We start from the raw sequence: 15,216 nt of genomic DNA on the forward strand, positions 1-15,216 counted from the left end.
CTTCCTCTCATTTTTTAAATAATTTTTTCTGGGGAGAGAGAGAGTTGTTTTTTCCTTTTTCTTACTCCCTCTAATTGGAGCTCGTCGACTGAGGGTCGGGGGAAGGACACTTTGCACGAAACAGGAAAGAGAGACCGAGAAACTGAGGAGAGAGAGAGGGAGAGCGGGAGGGAGAGAGAGAGAGAGAGAGAATCGAAGGCTCTTTTCTGCTGCGTCAATGGCGGTCTGAGTGGTTTTTCGTTTTTCCTTTTGGCGGTCTGATTCTCCGGGAGCTCAATCTCGCTAATTCGGGGGCTTCCTCTCTCCCCGGTCCTCAGCAAACCCTAATTCGCCGTGCCCTTCCAGCTGAATTGGCTCGCTGCCGAATCCGGTCGCCTTGGGGGGGTTTGGGTATCGCATGGTTTTGTTCTTCTTAGAGGAGCTGCGATGGGCGGGCAAGAGAAATCCTCCTCGAACTCGAATTCGATGCAGGCGAGTTGTTGTGGTTTTTTTTTTCCTTTTGTTTTCATTTCACTGTTGTATAGAACTTCTCTTTCCCTTTCGGTTGACGAATCGTTTGGGAATTCGGTGTGGCCGAATATGGTTTAGCTCGTTAAGGTCGCGCGGTGCTTTGGTTCTTGATTAATGGAGTAGTTGTTTGTCGGGGAGGGGGTGATGCAAGCTAGTGGAGTAAGTGGGGTTTGCCAATTTGATTCGATTAGGTTTCTTGAATGGGCGTCATTTCGTAGTTATTGGGTCTTTCTAGCTCCACTTTTAGTGGGGGCTAGGGCTTCTATTTTTGGTGCACTGACATTTGAACTCCACGGTCTTATGAGTGGATGGCTTCTTATCCTCTCAATTCAAATGAATAGTATGAATGAAAGGGCATGCTAGATAGCTCCCTCCTGTGATGGGGTTTTCTGAGCACTTTCTTGTGTGACTTTAGGAATAGAATTCCGTTTTGGAAGATACTTGCTGAGAATGCAGTTTATGTAGCAAGTGTAATGCTGGATGAGTTGAAGGTTAAGTTTGCATGACCATTGGTGCTTCAATTTCAGCGTGTTAAAGTATATCAACTGAATGATGAAGGGAAATGGGATGACCATGGTACTGGGCATGTCACTGTTGACTATTTAGAGGTTTGTTCTCCACTATCTTCGAGATTCTGCGAGTCCTAGATTCCTGAAAAACTGATTTCTTCTGTTCACCTAAAGCTTAGTTTATTTGAATTTAAATACTAATGCAGAGGTCAGACGATCTGGGTATATTTGTATTTGATGAAGACAATGAAACATTGCTTCTGCATCGTATCAGCTCGGAGGACATTTATAGGAAGCAAGAAGGTCCTACTTTGTTTTGTTTCTCATGATACATAGGAGCTTTATTTTCAAGTACAATGATATGATTTGACCGCAGTTTGAGTTTATTCTTCCCTATAATGATACTTTCAGATTCCATCATCTCATGGAGAGACCCTGAGTACGCTACTGAATTGGCCCTTAGCTTTCAGGAGACATCTGGTTGCTCCTACATATGGTAACAATCAGTTCTGTTCTCTTAATATAACTATTTACATTGCGTACTTATACGCTGTCGACCTTTTACAGGGATCACATCTGTAATGTACAAAGGAATATGCATTTTAGCAGTCTTAATAGTAAGTACCCGCCATTCAGCCTTGTTCCAGATACCGTTCAGTTAGTTCTTTTCATCTTAAACAGTGGATGTTTTCAAGCTAGTTTTTTCTGTGAAATGGAGTCTTTGATGCTTTTGGATGAACCCAGGGTATATGTTACTTTGGTAGCTTTCTGAAATTTCAAGATCTTTGTATGTCTGCTTTTCGGTGACATGAATTAAATCTATTTGTGCAAATTGCAGTATCTTTTTAGAGAGCTTTTGATTCATCTCTCTTCTTCATCTTGTTACTTGTGGGTATTTGTTGCTGTTGGTGCGTCTTACTGTGGAAGATATTTAATGGCAATCATGCAGCACCTTGCTCTTTGTTGAATGTATAGAAATGTCTTAGAGTTTCTAAGTATCAAGGGATGTTGACATGCTCTCTGGAAGGCTTAAGCAGGTCAATGATTTTGGGAAAACACATGGAAGGTTCTTTTCTTTTGGAAATGCATAAACTCCATTAGGATGTGATGACCTCGACTAATGAACTTCTCTGTCTGGCTCAGCTTTTATTTGCAGATCCCTATTGTCCAGTCAATGCCTTTGTATTACTTCTCTGGCAAAATCTTAACCGTTACCCCATTGATCTGATCATGATATTTCTTAACCTTGCCTTCTGTCCGTCTGTCAAACCGTCTCCCATCTAACCTTCCTTCTATTTTTGTCACTGAAAGGCATGACCTTCATTAGAAACTGTCTCTTTTTGTTGGAAGTCAAGTGCTTCCTTTTCTCATTTTCTCCTTCTACTTGAAGAGCATTCCTATCTCTTGCATTATGCCCTTCCTCTTATGCTGTTGCCGCTTGTCCTTAACCCTTTTTTTTGGGTTATGGATCAGCTGTGAGGGTTTTAGCTCATTTTTATATTGCATTCGTTGATCAAGACGAGAGCTCACTAAAGATCATAGGGAGAATGGCTTTTGACCTAACTCTGGAATGAGAGTTTTGTTAGTAATTTTCAAGTTTGTCCAGGGGAAGATGTAGCTTTGCTGGAAAGTTCATATTCACGAGTTTCACAAGATATAGATGGGCTAGAGATAGGTGAGCGGTTTGATGCAGGGTAGTGATGGTTTTTCGATAATCTCCTTGAGTCGAGTAGTATGGCAATTGCTAAGTCTATAAGTTGGTTGATTTTCTCAAGTTATTGCGGAGGAGCTGGAGTTGGTTTGTCTTGGAAAGGTTTTTGTTTTTTGGCAATTACCCTAACTGGGGATATTGTTGCAACAGTTTTCGAATTTTCACAGCCTTGAAAGGCGATTGTCAACAATATGCTCTGGGGAGTTCATCTTGGATATTTTTATATTTTCTGGTAGAAACCTGGTATAGATGAAGCTCTGACACTTTGGTTCCCCACATATTTGATGAACAGAGGAATGTCCTCCGACAAACCTGGAATTTTGGGCTACTCTTCTGATTTTGAAAAAGAGGATGGAAATGATGATCTCCATGAGAAGTGGAATTGGAGTTTAGGATCAGGAAGCTGTCTTTGGAAGACTCTTGTTCTTTTTAGGTTTTGGAAAAATTTAATGTTTGTTTTGTTCAATGAGGAAATTTGTCATCCATGGCGAATTGATTTTGTTATGCTTTTCCCAATTGGTTTGGTTGTTCTTTAAGGTTGAATATCTTGTGATTGCGGTGCACGGGTTTTTACCCTTTGACTGCTCCTTTAAGAGTATTTTAAATAACAAATATAAAGAGAAGGAATCTTAACCTAGAATCACGTGTTGCTTGCTGTTGGTTCCTGATATCTTCACTTGTTTGCCAATTACAGGTAAGTTTTACTCTTAGTGGAAAAAATAAAGGAAATGCTTTGAAATGTGATGGAAATAGGAGCTGGACATCTTTTAGGTTTTTTTTATTCGTTTTTTTATTTTAGATAATTGCAATCACTTTATTGTTGCAAAGTGTTGTAAGATATGTGGATGCATCTCTTGCATTCCCATCAAATCGAGGACATGGGAAAGCTGCACATAGGTGATAAGCCGTAAGGATAGACCTTCAAATCAGATCTTTGAGAATGCGTAAAAGTGGTTTTGCAAACTGTGGTTTAAAGTACCATTTGAATTAAACATTCAAACATAGATTAAATTTTATTTTTTGATATTGCCGGACGTGCAACTCAAACGTCAGGACAAGTTGTACCTATGGTAGTGAAGAGTTCATCTTATGATAAATGTAACCTGGAACAACATCATGCATATCTGCATCCTCTTTTATAAGCAGCATGATATTTTTTACGTACTTTAAAAGTCATATCTGTTTGGCTTCTGGTCATTCTCTATATGGTTCACCGTTCTAAGAATTAGCATTGTAACCGAAACCTGTGAAAACTGATACAGGTTAATCCTGAGATTTTTTCCTTTTCTTGTCCCAAATAGATTAACCCATGACTTGAAGCAATACTCTTTTCTCCTGAACATAACTGAAAGATCTTTATACATACTAGTGTAACAGCCTTCTGAGCAATCATCTGCCTCTAGTAGGGTTTGAAGGAAGCTTTTTGGTGCATATGTAGGATTTACTTACTGATGACCTGGTTTGCAGTCGAAATGCAAGAAAGTATTAATGTAAATATCTGAAGTGGGGTTTGAAGAGAGTAATCTGATGCATGACTGGTATTTGCTCGCTTATGATCTGTTTGGCTAGAAGTTTGTGATTATAGAGTTGTGAGAGTCAATTAATGTAGCTGCTGATATCTATCCCAATTGTTAGTTACATAGCTACTTACCCAACAGCAGGGATCTGGTTGTGAAAACATATAAAAAATCTTGGGTCACATACCTCAGTGCAAAAGATATTTGACTCTTTAAATTTGGTCTCTTGGTATCTAAGTAAAATAGGTGAATTCACATGGTATAAGGTGAGTGTGACTTTGTTCTGAAAAGGTACCATGGATTCAAGTAGAAGATTTCAGTTACAATAGAATTTGAGACCAACACAAAGATATAATATGAAAATGCGAAAGACATTTGTAATTTAGAGATTTCAGATTTTATTTGCTTCTTTATGCATTGGTGGTAGGATAGTCCGTGAATTATTTTCTTCTCTTCAGACAGAGGGACTCTAATTTTTCTGATTTTTGGCCTGAACATTTCAAAATTTAAATAACATATAACGAGATCTTAGAGAGTGTAGTTCCTAACCCAGTTAGTTTTACTGCTTTTGCATTTTTCCTTGTTCTTGTTATCTTCGAACCCTGTTAATAGCTGCAATTTTCTGTTCTCTTAAGTTTTTCTCGTTTTTCTTCCACAGACAATTCATTCCATAATGTGAATAGCGAGTTGAGGGAGTTGCCGCCTGTTGAGCTATCCACTCTTCCTCTAATTCACAAGGTACTGCTCTCTCTCTCTCTCTCTCTCTCTCTCTCTCTCTCATATTTTTAGCTGCACTGTTCCATCTTCCTAGGGCTACTGGTGTTTAAGGTGGAAACATAAGGAGTGGGCTTTGTGAGTATTAGCTGGTCCCTTTGTGATTACTGTTTTTGAAATCAGATTGTGTTGCAGATTCCTCTCCATTTCTGTCATCGTGCAAAACAACCCTTGAGGTTGAATTTAAGTGCAAGATGGTGATGCTTTATTTTAGCTACTTAACACTTGTCTGACATAATAAGGAAAGAAGGTTATAGACTCTCTCTATCTCTCTCTCTCACATGCACACCTACGCACGCTCGCACGCACGAATGCAGGCATAACTCCCTTAAAGGCGCAAATGAGGAATTCTTCTTGGTCATTGATGGTACTGATTAAGTTGCAATTAATATCTTAGATGTTTTTCTGTACTTAGTGAAGAGTTTAGAGCTAGCAACATTCTTTTATCCTTGAAGGCTTTTGTGGAAGTTTCACTCTTCAGTATTACTTGTGGGATGCCTATTCATTTATATTAGGGCTAGAAAAGTTCTACCTTTTCTGTTTCCAGTTAGTAAAAACCTCTTAGTTTCAGAATGCCCTAATACCTTAAAAAAACTCCAACTTTAGGTTTTGTCCGAATTCTACCTTTTGTCTTATAAAAAACCTCAAACTTTAGGTGTAGTCCTAATTCTACTCTAAAGCTTTTTTTGTCCCAAAAATATCTCCAACTTCAGGTGCAGTCCCAATTCTACCCTCAGCTTTTTTTTGTCCTTAAAAAAATCCTCAGCTTTAGGTTATGTCCCAATTCTACCATATACTTTTTTTTGTCCTATGAAAAACTCCCAACTTTAGGTCTTGTCCCTATATTACTGTCCTGTCTCAATTTTGCCCCAAAATTTTAATGGTCTCATAAAAAAAATCACAAACTTTTACTGGAGTCACAAATCTGCCCCATTAATCATCTGTCCAAAATTTTTGTTGACAATAGAGAAATTGAAAACTTCCAAACACGAGTTATTTGAGTGTCTTGAGCTCTCAACTGCGAGAGATTGAACATTCCTAAGCACAAGAGATCAAAGATCGAGCGCAAACTCGCTAAGGACGATTTTGACGAAGGGTTAATCGATGTAGATTTAGGATTCAAGTAAAAGTTGGTGATCTATTATGAGACCCAAAAAAAAAAATAGAGTAAAATTGAAATTGGACCTAAAGCTAAGATTTCTTTATGAGACCCAAAAAAAAAAAAAAGAGTTTAGGGTAGAATTGGTGCTAGACCTAAAGTCAAGGTTTTTTGTGAGATGAAAAAATTAAGGTAGAATTTGGATTGGACCTAAATTTTGGGGTTTTTCATGGATGCAAAAAGTTTTAGAGTAGAATTGATACTGCACCTAAAGTTGGAGGTTTTTTGTGAGAGAAAAGGTAGAATTGGGACAAGAGCTAAAGTTAGAGGTTTTTTAGGGTTTTAGGCCGTTTTAGGACTGTCCTCTTGTGTCTGTAATTTCCATTTACTAATTATCTTATTGACTACTCAACTTATCTCTGTTGATTTCTGACTTGCAGACTGTGTATGAAGGCCGGGTTACTGATAAGATGCAGCTGATAGATCTCATTCTGAATGATGTAAGCTTCTGTTAATTTTGCCAGTCCAATGGACATCAATGTAGATGTGGTCATGGTAGGCTTTTTGTTTTTAGTTTATCCGATATTTAGTCTACATCAACGAACAATTAAATTATAAAGTTTGAGCAGTTTATGCTGTAAGTTTTGTTCTTTCGATATCATCGTGGGTCAAGTTTATTATCAATTTCCTTGCTGTTGTACATGTACATGTACATGTGAATAGTGCAGTAGTCTCATGAGTTGTAGTGGGCTTTGGACAGTGCTCTTAGTACAAGCCTTATCATTCTCCATCCATTTTTTGATGTGTATGCAAACTCTGATTTGGAAACCATTGATATTTAATGGAAGTTACTATCTCAATGCAGCAAGAGTTTCTCCGGAAGATAATGCACTTATTTAGACTGTGTGAAGACTTGGAAAACCTCAGTGATCTTCAGATGATTTGTAGAATAGTGAAAGGGATAAGTAAGAACTTTCAGATAGACATCATTTTCGCAGTCCTTAATTTGTTGGCTTCTTCATAATTTTTTCCTCAGACCGACTGATTTTGCGCTTTCGCTCTGTTTGTGCAGTTTTACTCAACAGCCCTCAGATCTTTGAGAAAATTTTTGGAGATGAGCTGATTATGGACGCTATTGGCTCCCTTGAGTGTAAGTTCTTTTCACGAGAAAATCTGTCAAACACTTTTACGGAATTATTAAACATCTGTCACAGTGGGTTGACTCTTGTATGGACATATAATGTCATTGGATTTAGCTATACCGTTGCTCCATTAGCATCCCTGGACGTATCCGAGGCACTTTGAAGTGCCATTTTGCACTACGATTCTTGAAATGTCAAAAGTATTTTAAATAGTTATCATTAGGAAGTGGAGAAAAGAAAGTACGGAGAATATTCTGATCATACTGGAGAAGGTACTGGACTGTTATGACCTTAACTGGCCAAAATTAAAACACTGTTTGACCCTGTTGCTTCCTTAGTTGTTATTGAATCAACCTCTTGCTTTTTTAATTTTTTTTTATTAAACGTATATGTTGAATGCGCTGTTCATTTCATCATTGACCATTTCTTTTTCTTTTTCTAGTTAATATCATGGGACGGCTATGATGTTTTGTATTTGTTTGCAGATGATCCTGAGGTTCCTCATGTCCAACAGCATCGCAATTTTTTGAAAGAACATGTTGTATTCAAGGAGGTGAGACGTTTTGTCTGGCAGTGGCGTGATATGTGTAAGTTTGCCAATCCATATGGAAAGTTCTGCTTAATAGGCTATTTTCCTTTTTTAGGCAATTCCAATTAGAGATCCGCTTGTCCTATCGAAGATACACCAAACATATAGAGTTGGTTACTTGAAGGTGTGTTTCCATATCAACTACTTTTTGGCTGGATTCCTTTTGTGGATCCTTTGCTGACATTGAATTGTCTTCCTTAGGATGTTGTTTTGGCTAGAATGTTGGATGACACAATTATTGCAAATCTCAATTCCATCATCCATGCAAATAATGCCATTGTAAGTATAATAAAGACATCTTTTAAGTTTGTTTGGATATTTCTGTATTGAATGTACCTTCTCTCTTGTAGGTTGTTTCTTTGTTAAAGGATGACAGTACCTTTATTCAGGAACTGTTTGTAAGGTTAAAATCTTCGATAACCCCTTCAGAGTCGAAGAAAAATTTGGTAATTATATCGCTAACATTATTTTTTTTATTTTTATTTTTCGGTCAAATATCGCTCACATTATTTATTGGTCTTCAATTTTCATTTTTTGGGATCAGCATCTGGGATTTGAATGACGCATTTTTTGGGTTAGATTTTTAATGTGAACCTGAACTTTTCATGGTATTTGCTTGAGAGATTCATGGTTTCTCGCGTCTTTGTTGTTATTCGGTTCTTATTGATTGCACTTGCACAACTATTAAATGTTTGAGTTATAGCAATTTGTTGTTGAATTGCATGGCTTTAATTATGATTGTAATTATTGAATGCCTTTGACGAGATCAGATAAACTGTACAGTAGAGTGCAAGTTTATCATGAGGTTGGAATTGGACGCTCCAGTCTGTCGAATGATTAAAGGAATATGAATGTGTATGTTGGGCTAGGCTTAAGAATCATTATTTCTTAAAAGAAAGCGAAAGGAAGGCTTTGGGACCTCTCTGGGGATATTAGTGTGCATTTATGCTGTTGCTCTATTTTTCCCTTTTTCCTATTGTTTGTCTCCTTTTTTTATGTTTATGTTCGCTGGGTCATTTGTCTATGTATGGAAAAGATTCTTCCTGATCATTTTTCTGCTGCTATTACTTAAAGAGTGACGAAGTTTTTGCTTGCATTAATTAGTAAGATATGCCTTTCCTATTAGCACATTTTTTATAGTTACATGTAGAATAGCTTTATTGCCTGATCATGAAATCATGCTTTTGTATAGTACAACGATTACCAATACCATTAGTTCTCTTAAAATGATCAGTATCCTATTCTTAAGTTGGTTGCTGCAAGACAGATGAATTTCTTTGATTTTCATATGGAAGCGTATAAAAAAGTAATGTCATGTTATCACGAAACACGCTCCTTCCAAATGGTTTGGCTCTATCCACTTTTTAGTTGAATTTAAATGTTGTCATTACAATTAATCATGTGGAAAAGTTGTGTATGAAAACTTGCTTGAAGTAGTTTGGTCTTTGAAGGGAGCTCACCTCGAATTTGATATATTTATGATCGGTTGACCTCTCTCTTATCTTTAAGAAATTTGGGTAGGGTAGGCTGACAAGAAATTAGATTATCTCTGTCTTTGCTCCACAGCAGCACGTGAACTTTGCTAGTATGACTTGGAATGTGCAGGATGCACATAGGACCATCAGACCATGTTGCATGTGAAGTGAGAGATTATGTTTATCTAGTTGTATGGTACTTATTGACTGATGGAAAAATATGTACATTTTCATCAGGAAACTTTGAGGTTATTTTATAAGTCAGGGCTTGAAATGTTGACTTTAATGATCTAGCTCTTACACAGCCAATTAAATTGAGCATCTGATTTAGCTTAGGTGCTGTTTGGGGTAGTTTTTTGTTGTCATCGGATAAGTTTGTTTGTGAGAATGATTTATATCAGGTGACTTTTTTTTGTCTGTAGTTCTCAGACGTTTTGACCTCTATGTTTGTTTGCAATATAGAACTTTTTCCTGCATATGTTAGATTTCTACAGTAATGGGAGTCGCCTGAATATGACGACCAAACAAAATATCTCCCTCTAAGTCTTATCCATTCTCTTCTAGATCTGGTTCCCCTATGTTCATGCTGTTATTACTCTCTTGATGTAGGTGTATTTCTTGCACGACTTTTGTAGTTTAAGCAAGAGCTTACAAATGGTCCAGCAGCTCCGGCTTTTCAGGTATGAGTTTGTGCAGGATTTGTTTTTTTTTTCGTTTTTTGAAGATACTTTTTATGTAGTTTCCATTCTTGATTTGTGAGAGTACAGTGGTTCATGCATTATTTTTCAACAGCCAGATTTATCCAGTAGAGATCTTTGATTTATCCTTGTTGTTGCACTACCTATATCTTATTTGACGAGACTCGTATTTTGTAGGGATCTTGTGAATGAGGGCATTTTTGACATCATCGCTGATGCTTTGCAGAGTGAGGATAATAGGCTTATACTAACTGGGTAAATACTCCTAGATGTATCTCCATCTGTCACTCACATAGATAAATATGCACAGACGACAAAAGAAAGAGATGGCGAAGAGAAGACAAATGCACTATTGAAGATGTCATCCTAATTATGTGCCATTTCGGTGGATGCAGGACAGATATTATTATTCTTTTTATGAATCAAGACCCAAATCTTTTGCGTTCGTATGTTGTACGCCCAGAAGGTGCTTCGCTTTTGGGACTTCTGGTATGGCTTTAACGAGGATATGTTAATGCATTGCATGAGATGATATTCTTGGAAACCGAGGTTATTCAACCTAAAATATCAAAGTAGCTTGAAGGTCGATCTGTAATAGTTGTAAAACAGAGTACATTTGGTACTGTTCTAGTGCAATGCTTTTTGTGCGGTCACCAAACTAGAACCAACCAGCTGTGAGTGCTGCAAGCATTTCGCAAATGAATTTGAGTGGCTTTTCTTTTTTTGGGTAATGGGTAGTTTTTTAATTAAAAAGTGATTGGTAGTTTTCCGTTTTTGAGGCTTGTACGATTTTAACCTTCGAAAAAGTTTTTGATGAGAACAATAAATTAAAGTCATAAAAAGGAGATACTTCCTTTAAAAGATAGTAGATAATGCAAGGGTAAATTTGAAAAGCGAAAAGTGAGACAAACCTCACTCTTGGCTAATATATAGATGTTGAGTTTTATTCTTGCCTGTTGCAATGCAGTCGGTTTTGTATTAAGAGTAAACAATTATGGTGATCCTGCTAAAATATTGCTTGTGACTTGTAGGTCAAAGGAATGGTTACAGATTTTGGTGATGACATGCATTGCCAGTTTCTTGAAATTCTTCGAAGTTTGCTGGACTCATATACTCTATCAGGAGGACAGGTTCTGCCTAACCATACACTTCCCTCATCTGATTTTTATTTTCCTACTTTGTCATGGTGGTTGGATATTTTAGGAATTCTGGGTTTCTGTTTTGCCTTTTGGTTGTTCTTTCTAGGTTTTGCTAATTGTCCTCTCAATTTAATAACTACATCTGCTATGAGGTTTAATCTCATCAGATATCGCGTTTCATTAGGTTGATCTTGATATCATCAGTGAGGAATATGTGCCAACTTTTGACTGGATTTTCTGTGAATCACTGTCTTTGCATCATTTGCCCTATGGTCAATTGATTGAGCTTCAGCAGTGGAATATAGATTACTAGGATGAATAAAAAAACTAGAATAGGTTCAAATAAATTTAGGTGGTGAATTGCTGGTAAAAAATTTCAAAGAGTAGAAAATCTTTTTTCGCTGGCCCATTTGAATGAAAATGCACAACATGTCTAATCTAATGTGATCTAATTGACAATCTAAAAGCACATTGTTGGCCGAATTGACCAATTCAAACCCCAATCTCCCGCTAGAATTGATAGCATTAGGCAACAATGTCAAAGCTGCTCCTGTCAAAATCTTGAATCTATAAACTTAGCCGAAGAACCACAAATACAACTATAGAATTGAACGCCAACAGCTCTTAAGCTATTTAGGAGAGGATTCACATTCTCGGACTTGTTGTGTGTGATTCTAGAAATGCTATTTTCCCATTAAAATATTTAGCTGAACAGGGTAGCTTAACCATGTTCGAACTTCATCCTGTGAACCAATAGATCTGAAAATGAAGCTGCAAGATTATTTTGTACAAGAAAAATCATCTTAAACCATTTGACGCGTCAATGACATCATGTGGATGGAGTTTTGTATTTCCGATCTTCTTCTAGCTAGTCAAGATTTTGCCAGCAAGGCTCGCTCCTTGAATTGAACCATTGGGTCTTGTGTTTTCTGTATCACTAGATTGGACTACTCAAAGGGGACAAATATGTTTGATGCACTACTCTATTCTTCTGTCATTCTATTTCATGTTGTGCCGCTGCAGCGTGTTCAATTATAGGCTGTTCAATTTTCGCATGGTGATAGCTCTTTGAAAAAATTTTGTTTCTCTGAACCTGGACTGATCTAGTTTATTCTTTGTGCAGAGGGACAGTGTGATCGAGATTTTCTATGAGAAGCATCTGGGACAGTTAATTGACGTCATTGTAGCATCTTGTCCTTCTGTCACTTCTCAATCTTTGAGAAAAGAAATGGGTTCTGGAAGAGTCAAAAGTCAGCAGAGAATGAAGCCCGAAATACTGTCAAACATATGTGAATTGCTTTGCTTTTGCGTTCTGCACCATCCATATAGGATAAAGTACTTATTTATACACCCTTGCCATTTTGATAATTTAGTAATCTATTATGTAGTCACATATAAGTTTAACGCTCCAATGAATTAGACTTGAGAGCTAATTTTGTCTTCTCTTCTCTGGTCGCAGATGTAACTTCCTTCTTAATAATGTGGCAGATAAGGTTTTGATGCTGATGCAAAGAAGAGAAAAGTACCTTGTAGTTGCTGCTGTCCGCTTTTTTCGTACTATCCTCTCCCGTCATGTAGGTGGTTCTTTGTTGTTGCCCATGTTGATGTTAATTTATGTGGTAGGATGTAGTGATAAATGAGTAGTGCCATGATTTCTCCTCTGATTTATAAGTTTGAGCATGAGGCAGGCCTTGCATTGTATCAATGAAAGCACTTGGATAGTGGATGGAAGTTTTAAAGTTGAAACTGAAAGATGCATGATCGATGAACCCCTAATGAGTCTTATGACATTTCTTATGTGTTTTTAGTGTGTCAACTTGGTGACATATTTCTGATCTGCAGGATGAGCATATCATAAGCCATATAGTGAGAAACAATCTTCTCAAACCAATTGTGGATGCTTTTGTGAGGAATGGTGATCGTTACAACCTGCTAAATTCTGCAGTCTTAGAACTTCTTGAGTACATCCGCAAGGTTTGTATGCCTGTACCATGTTTTCACTCATTCAGTTTCTTCTCCGCACAAACGAGTGGTGGGAATAATCGGACGGCATCACTTGCATGGAGTGATCAAGTTGATGACCCTTTTCATGCAGGAAAATCTGAAACCGTTGCTTAAATACATAGTTGATTCGTTTTGGGACGAATTGGTTAAGTTTGAGCACCTGCCATGTATCCAGTCCTTCCAAGTCAAGTACGAGCAGGTATGATGTATTGTGCCTATCCCTGTTCTCTGCTTTCGAAGGAGACTAATCAAGTCTAAACCTCTAACTGGTTTTCTTGCAGTGCTTGGAGAATGGTGGAACGAGAGGACCTATTAACGTGTCAGATCCCCGAAAAAGAATAGATGAGCGTGCTCCGGAGAAAGAGGAGGAGGACTATTTTAATGAAGACAGGTCTACCAGCACTATCCATATGATATTTTGTCCTTTTGTTTGTTTAATTTTCTCGTTCATGATTGTCTAGTTTTACTCAGTGATGAGGAAGATACAGCATCAGCATCAGCATCTCGGTCTCGGAAGGTACAAGCACAGCCTATTCTATCCAATGGAGTTTCAGCAAGCCATCAATCATTAAGGTGCTTGGATGCCTAAACTTCAGAATTTTCTAGAATACCATACACTACATTTGTGGTCTGACGCATACATTAACTTTGGTTTATAGTCCAAGAACTGGTGGGCTAGTTGATTACGATGACGATGAGGATGACGAAGACTATAGACCACCACCTAAGAGACAGAAAGATAACCCAGATGATGAGGAAGCGACCATGGATTCCCTCAGGTTGAAAAGAAAACTGGCTCCTAAGGATAAGGAGCCCGATATATCCAAGAGGCCACGGCTGAACAAAAACCCCAAATCAAAAGAGAGTGTGTTTGCGGCTTTGTGTTCAACACTAAGTCAAGCAGTGCTACCGAATAAGAAGACTGCAAGCATCATGCATAGTTCTCCACAGGCTGGGGATGGCGACACGAATGCCCATGACGAAAATCACAAGGATTTCCCTCCTACAAGAGGCTCTTCAGATAGTCGCAGTTTGGATGATGAGACCCACAAGGAGAAGGAATCTGCCAGTCCTCGGAGCTGTTCCGAGTGTGTACAAAGCACATCGGATAATAGACAGTTGGGGAGCGAGGACACCTCATTGGTACAGCCAAAATCATCACCGGAGATGGCTGTGAATGGATCCTAGCTCACATTTATTCTTGAAATGAGAGAATCTTGTCATTCATTCGACTATGGAGCTGCAACAAGGCCAATCCGCCCCAGAGTTGTTAAGCAGCATCGGCCAAGAATAGCGAAAGAGAGGGTATATACAGAATACGGTTTTGATCTCTCCTGTTGATGTTGGAACAAGTGCTGTTTTGGCGACGTGGGGCAAGATGAGGAGGGGACGGCCTTCGTGGTTATGTGGCGAATTGCCTGTCTTACCTACGTGTTGCGTTGGCTATGTACTTGTTGCTTCTATAAAATACTCAGGGCAATTGTTTAGCTCCCTTCGAACGTTTATTTTTTATTTTCGCGATTTCCCTCTGTATTTTGCCGTGTCGCGAACATGCAATGTGGTTGGGGCATCGATATAAGCTCTGTTTTTGTATCATTTCTTTTATTTTTCCCCCTTATTCCAAGTTTCAGTGGTGGGGTATGATAATCAAGGGTTGGCTTAGAGGAATTGGATTGAGAGGTTGAAGCTTTTAACGCGCCTTTCTGTCATTTCCCTCCCAAGGCAAGAGCTCAAAAGTTTTCTCATTGTAGTCTTACATTCTCATTCATGAACTAATTGTAAATTGTAATTTGGAATTTGTCCTCTCTTAAGAAAATTTTGATAGCTCTTTTCGTGTCTAATGGCAGACGCTTGTGTGAATAGTTACAGTACATCTATCGAGGTAGGGATTATTGTGTATTCAATTCATCTTTTCTCAGCTTGTGTCAATGGAAACGAAAACAGATTGAGAGTTTTTTGGTGCTACGTGCAGACCTTAATGGAGAGTTTACAATGTACTTATTTCTTGAAGTAGACTAGCTTGTAGCATTTGCCCCATTCGATTCCTCC

At 38.1% G+C, this 15,216-nt stretch overlaps 1 protein-coding gene across 2 annotated transcripts; it reads left to right on the top strand.

Moving 5' to 3' along the window:
* The first annotated feature begins 74 nt into the window (after positions 1-74).
* LOC115739066 (serine/threonine-protein phosphatase 4 regulatory subunit 3-like) lies at positions 75-15,008 on the top strand. 2 transcript variants are annotated; one of them, XM_030671928.2, is made up of 24 exons: positions 75-471; positions 1,038-1,118; positions 1,226-1,322; positions 1,431-1,515; positions 1,587-1,636; positions 4,906-4,985; positions 6,561-6,620; positions 6,986-7,085; positions 7,193-7,270; positions 7,748-7,815; positions 7,907-7,975; positions 8,053-8,130; positions 8,202-8,297; positions 9,936-10,006; positions 10,202-10,279; positions 10,420-10,513; positions 11,056-11,148; positions 12,284-12,498; positions 12,623-12,737; positions 13,006-13,137; positions 13,259-13,366; positions 13,449-13,558; positions 13,639-13,740; positions 13,824-15,008. In XM_030671928.2, exons 1-24 carry the CDS (start codon positions 427-429, stop codon positions 14,353-14,355), a joined length of 2,637 nt encoding a protein of 878 aa, XP_030527788.1. In that variant the 5' UTR covers positions 75-426; the 3' UTR covers positions 14,356-15,008. The 2 variants fall into 2 exon arrangements, with proteins under 2 accessions (XP_030527788.1, XP_030527786.1); XM_030671926.2 differs by having other exon boundaries at positions 77-471; positions 11,056-11,154; positions 12,287-12,498; positions 13,827-15,008.
* Positions 15,009-15,216: the final 208 nt, after the last annotated feature.

The sequence above is a fragment of the Rhodamnia argentea genome, chromosome 10, assembly GCF_020921035.1.
Source record: "Rhodamnia argentea isolate NSW1041297 chromosome 10, ASM2092103v1, whole genome shotgun sequence".
NCBI classification, from domain to species: Eukaryota; Viridiplantae; Streptophyta; class Magnoliopsida; order Myrtales; family Myrtaceae; genus Rhodamnia; species Rhodamnia argentea.